We start from the raw sequence: 9920 nt of genomic DNA on the forward strand, positions 1-9920 counted from the left end.
ACGAATTTCTTGTTAGATAATTGACAGTAGATGCACGAAGAACTAAAGAAAATAGCGATAAGAATACTATGAGAATTTAGTAGTTATTTGTATTACTATAGAGCGTTTTTAAAAAATAAATCCGTCGCGAGAACGTCCTCTTTTCTCTTGGCGTCCTTTATTCTCGAAGAACATAGCGTAGAGTTATTACTCGACCAGACTCTGACTACCTATGTTGCATCTGATGTTGAGTGTACTTGCACGGGCTGGTGGGACAACGTGGAGAAAAAGCGCGAAGGGCGTCGTGGTGGGGGAATCCAATAAAAGTCAGTGACCGTGCTCTGTTGAATCAGAGTGGCGGTGTACTCCGGGCTAGCTGGTTGTTCGCGATTCTATGCGTGTTAAAAAAACACCCATAGTTGAACACCCATTTTTTAATGATCAACCCTCGTTGTTCCTGTTACGAATTTTTTCGAAGTCGTGACGTCCTCAAACCGTGCGAATTTCGATAGTGTCGTATCGTGGTGTCATCGAGGGACTTATTTATTGTTTTCGCCTCTGAAATCCTCTTAAATTTAGTGTTCAGTCGTATTTTTGCGTTCACATAAGTTAAACAAAAATCGCGAACGCGAGTGTCCAGTTGGTGCCCGTAAAATGAGAAAAAATTGTCAGTGATACTTGTCGAATGTAATTGAATTCTCCTATTACCATTCTACGAAGTATTTAATTTTGTCCCTGCTTGTATTAACTCGTCGTCCAACATGGCGGAGAGGACCGTCCAAAATTTATCGACAAGTTTCGCAAAGCTCGTGATCATTGTTATTGCTACCATTGTTTGTGCCGAAACTCAAGAAGTACCACCGGTTGTATCTGAGACTGGAGCTATGGTGAGTCTTTTGTTGTTTTTATCGTACGAACAAGCATTTTTAGTGAAAGATATTTCGCTCAAACGTTACGTTCCTTAATTCCGCTATTTTGTCATTCGATACAACAATGACACATTCAAAAGTCAACTTCACAAAGGACAATTACATACTAGGATATTTGAAGTGTGACGTCCAGTGAATATGTTGGAGTCGCAGGTTTGAATGCGATTTTTAAAAAAGCCATTGCGATTATTGCACAAACATTCCTGAAGCTGCCGGTCATAGTAACATTACGTATTTTTCTATATCTATTATCTATGGATTACATGCTACACGAAGTGCTATATCCGACGATACAAGCAGATACGTAGATACCAGATTTACTCTGAACCGATCAATTCCGCACCTACTCCTTTGTTTTCAAACAAATGACTCATCGAATGGACGATAAAGCAACGGGGATAATAAAATAATATAATCAATTAAAAGACTACCTTGCGCAAATAGCATATAAGTGAATGTCAGTATATCCTCGTAACTGAAAAAACTAAAATGACATTATTAAGTAACTAGAAATTTCCCATTATCAGAATGACCGTTGGCGTTCCACTAGCTACACACGTTATAACGTTACCATAAAATGGCGAAAGTATACAGTCAGGGAGGGTAAAGTAATTTTTTCGGAAAACCCATGAAAACCGTGATGCAGCAACGACAGAAAAGATATCTCGGCGTATGTGAGTTTTAAGCAAACAAATTGCCCAAATGGCAAATACGACGATAAAAGCCACACGATAACCAGATTACACAACTTGATAGTCTTTTATCTAAGACCAACCCGGTCCACGTTTATTTTTTTCTTATCGAAAGTTGGTTACCCTGTCTTACCGTACGTATATATTGCGATTGGATCTCGATTGCACTACATGCATATATTTCACGTAAATTCACTAGAAACTTAATGAATCTTTTTCGCCTATAGTTTCTTACCGGCGGTTGACAAGCCTATCGATTACATGTTAAATTCACATTACCCGCGATAAAAGCAATAAATTTCTTACTGCTGTAAACGGTTAAAAAATTTAGTATCTTTCACGTCTGTACAAGTGATCGACGCAAGTCTATTATTTTAGTCTCGCCAAGTACCGTTAGTCGCCGGTGTGGAGTATTCGGTGTAAAATTTTAATAAAGTTGAATTCGACACTCGGGAGATTTACGATCGGAACTAAGGAGCATGCAACGGTGTTAAATTGAAATGAGCCATTTATGCTTTTATTAGTCATCAATTTGAATATCTCCGTTTGTAACAAAAGACTACGATAAATAAACTGCAAAACCCTCTCGGCTACGTTCGTCCTGTACTTGGCGTTCTGCGAGATTTTAGAGGTTAATATTTTCACAGCTCGGACCTTAGTAATTGTTTGTAAGGTGCGGAGTAACTTAAGTGATCACTGAAAAATGGAATAACGTACGGCCAGTGGCAGAGCGAGGAATTTGAAGAAAAGGAGAAAGAAAAGATCAGTGGCTGAACGGGTTTCTAATTAATGACGTAAGGTGTGCTCGTGACGTCACGCGATTCCCCTGACAAAGTTCAGAATCGCCTGATGACTCGGTGACGACCTTCGGTTCGCAACAAATCCTTTGCCTTCTCTCTATTCTCGATGAGGTATTACGGCGGACAGCAAGAAAAAAAAAATCGGGACTGATAACTGATAGTAATATTCGATAAGTAAAAGAGATACATGATCGTGAGGTTGTCGAAGTGAAATGAAAATCTTGTGTCGTATCTTAAATATAACTTGTCACTTGAATATAAATTGTAACACGGTGTCCCCTTTGTGAACGATATTGTCATTGTTGGATTTCCTCGTAAATTATTGTATTTTTAGGAATAATCAGAATGCGAAAGTGACACACTTTTTGATTTGTCAAAATTATTTCGAGCGATGTATAGAAGCCGTTTTGAAAGAAACGAGTAAATTCGTGGTAGAGTTAGAAGTCCCCCTAAAAAAGGAATGGCATTGAAGAAGTAAGTTAAATGAGATAAGTCGAATACACAATCGATTTAATGCGTTGATCGTTACAGGCGATAACCTTCATTTTCTAGATTGGAAAAATGGGTGACTCGTAGACCGGAAAGGGCAGGTCGTTTAGAGGTATCCACATGTGAGATTGATTAGAAGTTGGGTCTTATCTTGGGATTTTGATAATTATCATCTTTGTGAAAGATCGTTTCGTACGCTGTATGTGAATGTGGAAAAAATTTTTTTAAGTAGATGAATGATAAAAAAAATTTTTTTTTTTTCTTTCAACTCTTACCGTGATAAAAATCCTATATATTGTCATACGGCACTGTGTTATCTTCGTGTGAAAATTTCAGTTGCCGGTAGCACAGTGAACAAAGCCAGAGCTGTTGACTTAACCCAGTGCCTTAGAAACGTGGAAGGAACGATCTGTTTTTTTTGTTGATTTCTGACGATCCACGCAAAAGGAGATAACAGCTGGCACTGGATACCTGGCGAATGGTAGGCTAATAAGATAAAACAAGATTTTTGAATTTTTATGCTCTCGATGACGGTCAGCCGAATAGAAAAAATGTGCGAGGAACAAAGGACACAGCTGATTCGGCGAACCAGTGCTTCCCGGACAATGGCTTTGTCCTGCGAAAGACACACTCGAACGAATCCCGGGTAAATTGATAAAAATTTCCATGCCGTGGCGAAGTGCCAAGTTTCCTCGACGCAGCTTCGTACTAGGAAATAGTAAATAATTAATGTTCTCCGACGCGGAAATACTCCAGCCCGCAAGATCAGCCGAAGCACGCTGCCTGGCCTTCGTCATCGCGGATCCACAGTCCGGACACGAATTAACTGTCATTGGAATATTAACAGTCGACGATAGATATTCGTATTGTCGACGCTACGACCGACCGACGCGACGCCACGCGGCAGTCTTAGTCACTACGAGATACAGAGTTTCCCGAGCGACTGGTTAACCTATGGTCGGTCTTTTGTTTCTATTATATATATTTTTGACGACTCGTCGCGAGCTTATTTTTTCGTACATTTTCGAACCCCGTATTTTACGCTCGGTACGATTCAAAGACAGCCGCTGTCGAGGATTTACGTATTCAAGTCCTTGGTAGACAAAGGATAGCTTCGAAGTCACTCTTTCGTGCTGCTGTGATGCGGGGTGATGCTTGTTACTAGAATTATAAAAAATTACTACCACCTCCGCCACTGTGACTCTTCCTATAATTGTTACGAGATTCAACGGGATGCATCGAGTATTGTGCATAATGTCGCCACGTGACAACGTTGTCGCATGTACGCCCATAAATCGCATATTTATGTATCGACGAGGGACTAGATATGCATTTGACTTTGAACACGAAAACAAAGCATCCTGCATTGCGCAGTTTGAAACGTGGATACCTATCTTCCAGTAGAGAATACATAATAAGAGAGGATACGATTCGTGTTTTTTTTTTCACTTCGTTCCCTCCCAATCGGGTCAGAAGACAAATTTATTTCGACAACTTTTTTTTTTGTTCGACCAATCGCACCAAACTACTTTCTAAATTTGTCGTTCGCGAAACGATTTTCTTGTTACCTCGTTAGCTCACTGTCGCCCTCTCTTACTTTACAGTTTGTTTTATATTTCTTCCACGTCGATCCGAACTCTGACGTAAGACTGATGAACAATTAGTTTTTCATATCGCATTCCTTACGTAACGTAATGGCCACGTGGGACATTGCATGCGTGCTTCGTTGCACGCTCTGTCAGGAAGTAAATACAAGTTTTGAACAAAGAAAAAAAAAGTTGTAGCTGGTCCATGAGTAAAATGTATTTTTTTTTTTTTTTTCATGGATCGACAACAAAGAATTATCTTAGCAAGCCACACGCGACTTTACGTACAATTCTTGTTTCAGAGTACATGCATGTGCATGGTTTACATGAAATATATTTTTGTATTTGCAAAAAAAAAATTTCACGGATTTTATGGAAATTTATAAACACGAATTTTTAGGGAATTTCAGTGTTTGCCATTTTTCAAAAATATATTTCACTCGTGGATTGGCTATGTATATACTGGGTTATTCAGTTGACACGCACCACCTGAAGTTAGCCGGTCCTTTTCATTTTTCATAATTTCATTATTAGCAGATACTCAGTATATCTATAGACAGTGCTGACACGATCAATGACTATTAATTGTTTGACCACTTCGTTAGCGAGTATCGTAAAGTAGTAAAAGGAAAAAAATTGTTTTCTTAAAAAAAAGACAGCTTTTAGTCAATCGCGACAAATAAGACAGACCTGAAATTCTATAACCGTGATGCACCAGTGCAAATGCCGTAATTAGCAATTGTCGTGTTTTCGTACATGCTTTGTATATCTGGCGTATAAAGTTTCTTTATGCATCGTTAAAAATAATATATGCGCAATATATTTATATTTTACAACGATCTACAAATTTTCATGGTTCCATCGAAATTGATCGATCCTTGAATTCATTAAGCGTAAAATACAGTATCGTGCTCAAAGCCAGATACAGGATTTTAGATATCAAGGGAATATTGAAAATGACCTATTTCCACTTTTTACCCAAATCTATGAGAAAATTTCATCGGCATTCGTAAATAACTGCTGGTGCCAAGGAGTATGCATATCAACGCGATTGAATACTTAGGATCGATTTGAAAAAGATAAAGGGACTAGTCAAAGATTCTAAAGGGATTGACCTCCGATTCAAATTGAGCCAACCTTGCCCCGATATTCATGAATTCAATGAATCAAAGCCAGATACAGGATTTTAAATATCAAGGAAATATTGAAAATTACCTATTTCCACTTTTTACCAAAATCTATGAGAAAATTTCATCGGCATTCGTAAATAACTGCTGGTGCCAAGGAGTATGCATATCAACGCGATTGAATACTTAGGATCGATTTGAAAAAGATAAAGGGACTAGTCAAAGATTCTAAAGGGATTGACCTCCGATTCAAATTGAGCCAACCTTGCCCCGATATTCATGAATTCAATGAATCAAAGCCAGATACAGGATTTTAAATATCAAGGAAATATTGAAAATTACCTATTTCCACTTTTTACCAAAATCTATGAGAAAATTTCATCGGCATTCGTAAATAACTGCTGGTGCCAAGGAGTATGCATATCAACGCGATTGAATACTTAGGACCGATTTGAAAAAGATAAAGGGACCAGTCAAAGATTTCAAAGGGATTGACCTCCAATTCAAATTGAGCCAACCTTGCCCCGATATTCATGAATTCAATGAATCACCTCTCACGCGTGGCGTCTCGTGTATTTTACATGAGTCGCTTCGTTACCACCACCGCGACGTTGAATCAGCATCTCTTCTCATTATTCATCGTTAGTCTTCGCGTTTTTCTTATTATCGGGCGAGACTTCGTTATCGACAAATAAAAGAGTCACAGCCGCGAAACTTGCCAGAAGCAGTTACCGTGTACTTTGAGTCAAGCGCTACCTGCTGTATCAGTATGAATATCATTGTACTAAAAAATAATTGTATACCGCAGTCGTAGCAGTGAAAATTATATCGATTTTAATTCACGTTCCGTTCTCGTTGATTCATCGTTGTACCAAACGAGAGGCAATAACAAGTCAGGAAGTTTTTTCTTTTCAAGCCATACGTGTAATCCGATGCAGATTTGCGGTATCTCCGAAGCATACAAAGTATGCTTAAAAATTTTACGATCCGCTCGTTAAATCGTTCCTTTCTTTTTCCATCTCTTAACGCGCATTCTCACTTTCCTTTTTGTACCGCGAAAGGAGATTCTCGACGGTCGAAATAAATATTTTTCAAAAAAACCCGACGTACACGCGATTCGGTCTGTTCGAATGTCCAGCCAATCGACTGAGTCGGCCATGTTTTTTTTTTATCTCGAAATTCCTTCATAAGTAAATTCTGATGTAATTTCAGTTTACAAGAAAATCCTGTGCTCGAGCATTGTTAAGTAGATCAGCTGTTACTCGTAATTTTGTTTTGTTGCTGCACCCTGCCTGCGGCATCGTTCGTTACGTTGTTTATGGCTGAGATCGAGGAGAGAATTGAAAATACGGATTAAATTAATTATACGAAATTTAACGTCGATCATGGTTAGTTATTGTTATTTTGAAAATTCGTATCTTGCATCCCAATTGAATTTACCTGATTTATTCGACTGGTCGCAGGAATAAAGGTAGTTTTAGGAATTTTCGGAACCTGTGAAAAATTCACATGTCATAAAGTGGACCTACGGATTTGCACGGTGCTCCGTGAGATTCGGTCTGTCCTCGAGAACCAGCGTGCCGAGTTTATCGAACTGCGGTTAGCGTCCTTTTCGGAACGTGACATAAATTAACAACGGTCCCCGATAGCATCGTCGTAACGCTATGCTTTGTACAGGGTACGTATTTCTACGGGACGAGAGATTTAATTGTGAGGTGTTAGTCACAATCGGTCCAGTGATTTCCGAGTGAGATACCCCGGGCACAAGGTGGGAGGAAAGTCATCGATAGGATCTTGCTTCGGTTCGATCGATCTTCGAGTTTCGAGTTCGAATCTTCCATAAGGACAGGCTGAGTATTGCGAATATGTATATTCATTTGAATTGCCCACAATTCCGCCTTCTACGAACCAGTGCAACGCGAATTGTGGTGAATTACGTTATTGCTAAAGCGGATACTGGCACTTTGCGTACATGCCGATCTTGTGCTCCAGTTCGAACACTGAAATGGACATGGAACGAGAGAATGGCAATCTGGGCTAAATTTATCATTTTTTAGAACAGACCTTAGATTTTCTAGACCTTACGGTTTTTCGGTTCTCGTGGAAATACACGCTTCCGTTCTAATGTAAAACTAATCCCAGCGAGTACCAACATTCGGTAATTAATAAAATCTGACAATTAGTTAGATAAGTCTGTAACACGTAATGCGTTTTGCGTTTTTTATGCGCGCAAAATAATAATGTGCCAATCGGGTGTAAAATTAATTTAATACAAACAAAAGCTGGTGATATTGCAGAGGTATGAACGCTGTAAATAATTATCAAAGTATCAAATGTAATTTTGCAAAAATCCACATGGGACCAATGGTATCACTTGGAACTCTTATCACACGTTCAATTTCTGGCTAACTTGCTTATCTCGGGCAAGTGAAATTTTCATAATTTCGAAACGGCATCCGATGATCCCCAGATTCGTCAAAGATGTGAAACTTGATGAAAAAAAAATTGATAAATAAACGGAGTTGATATCTGTCAAAAAAAAATTGGTCGAAATTGCAAAATTATTTGGTAAACAAGAGAAGCTGCACCGTGAACGATGTCAAATGATCGACCGATGAGGATGCGCGTCAAAAGGGCGCGAAAATTCAAACGACCGAAAGTGAAGCTTCCTCGAACGGAAAAGTCAGGTAGAAAAATAGCAGTGCAACATATAGAAGGGACGTCCAGGTGTCCAGTAGATTCTTTGTACCATGGTACAAAGCCACAGGAGAATGGTGGCTCCTTTATATTCAAAGAGCGTCTGAAAGGAGATGCGAGGGCGTGGAATACCGATGCGCTCGAGTCGACAAAGACCTCTTCAAGGTCGGGGTCGCTATTTTATTAATTTATGTACACTGAGCATCTCCCCGCCAGGAGCGTAGCTGCTCGAGCCGGTGCCCCCTCTCCCCGCCCTTAATCCCTCTTACCACCGTAAGTCGCGAAACTCGTCTAGTCACATGGAAATCCAAAGCGAATACCGGAGACAATTTTTCGCCGGCATATTGTATGTCTCGTTATAGGGTTCTTTTGTTCGCCCGTCGGAATATGTTAAATTTCAAACGGGTCCTGCACACGCGACGAGTCATTCGGGTTAATGAATCTTATTCTGTGATATTTGAATCCGAAGGCGATCTTGTCTGACGTTTCTTGTGACTCGAGTTTCGAAAGAAGAAAATCGAGGTAAATTATCATCGGGAGGACGTTTTTAATTTTTTTTTTTTTTTTTTTTTTTTTTTTTAATCAAGAACCCTTTTTTACCCTGATTACATTACGGAATTTTAAACGTCTTTGCGGAGACTTCCAATGCGAAAAACTATCATTTTTGAATATTTAGATGTTATACTATATGATATACGTGTGTACGATGCCATTATGATTATATAAAATTTACATTCTACCAAACTCGTCCAGTATTTATATTTCTATTATTCATAACTCGCATATCGTACATGACGAATTGTACGAAATTCGTGTGAATCACGAAAAGTCGATTCACGAACGGCTCGAGGAAAGTTATGCTTATCCTTTTTCAATGAACTTTTAGCTACATTTAACTCGTTTCCTTTCTCGGGTCGCAAGGCGCGGCCCAGGCTGCTTTGTAATCTTTTTATTGTAAAAGTCCTTCACTTGCTCTCGTTCGGCAGCGTATACATATTTCTCAAATGAGTTCACGCCAAAGGTAAAGCTACGTATCTGTCTGTTATCAACGATAACGGCGAATGATAAAAATTTGCTGATATGCGCGCGTGACGATTGTTTCGTAAACGTTAACGTAACGCGCATGCGCGACAATAATCGTCGACTTCGAAAAGAGTCAGTCGAAAAGCCCACAGCTGTCAAAGTCTCTCAAAGCTCCTAACCCCCTTTTAGAATTCGTACATAACACGTGCAATTTATAATGTACTATCATAAGTTTCAAGTACATTCACACGATATTTCAAATCTCACTTTCTGCCAGATATACGTATGAATTTTCAATAAAGTCAAAGTATTAATAAAATTTTAAAAAATTATTTTTTCCAACAGAAGCTCGCTAAAAATCGCAATTTCGATTTTACGGAATATCCAAAATTATCAACTTTTTTTTTTTTTTATTTTATACACCATTTCAGTATCTCGGTTGACTAGTCTTTAGGTAAAACGGTCGGTAAAATAAATTGTTCCCGCAGTAAGTCAGTTCCACTGGGTTACAATGAATAATGTCCAAGAATGACGTTAAGGTAGCCAATCTGAAAATACTTTGACTATGTTTTTTTTTTTTTTTTTTTTTTTATCTGCC

The 9920-nt window shown here is 38.9% G+C and overlaps 1 protein-coding gene and 1 long non-coding RNA gene across 5 annotated transcripts in view; both read left to right on the plus strand.

The window, feature by feature from the left end:
- Positions 1–320: 320 nt before the first annotated feature.
- LOC107270395 (matrix metalloproteinase-14) overlaps positions 321–9920 on the plus strand; it is a 35052-nt gene continuing 25452 nt past the window's right edge. For all 4 annotated transcript variants that reach the window (XM_015745369.2, XM_015745371.2, XM_015745370.2 and 1 more), the window contains exon 1: positions 321–866. In XM_015745369.2, the coding sequence (XP_015600855.1) occupies positions 741–866 (126 nt within the window). In that variant the 5' untranslated portion in view covers positions 321–740. The remainder of the gene's footprint in view (positions 867–9920) is intronic.
- Positions 2151–3045, plus strand: LOC112494753. The gene is made up of 3 exons (XR_003060523.1): positions 2151–2664; positions 2735–2874; positions 2932–3045. It is a non-coding gene; the product is annotated as an uncharacterized LOC112494753 (long non-coding RNA).

Source organism: Cephus cinctus, unplaced genomic scaffold (assembly GCF_000341935.2).
Source record: "Cephus cinctus unplaced genomic scaffold, Ccin1 Ccin1_scaffold0754, whole genome shotgun sequence".
Lineage (NCBI taxonomy): Eukaryota > Metazoa > Arthropoda > Insecta > Hymenoptera > Cephidae > Cephus > Cephus cinctus.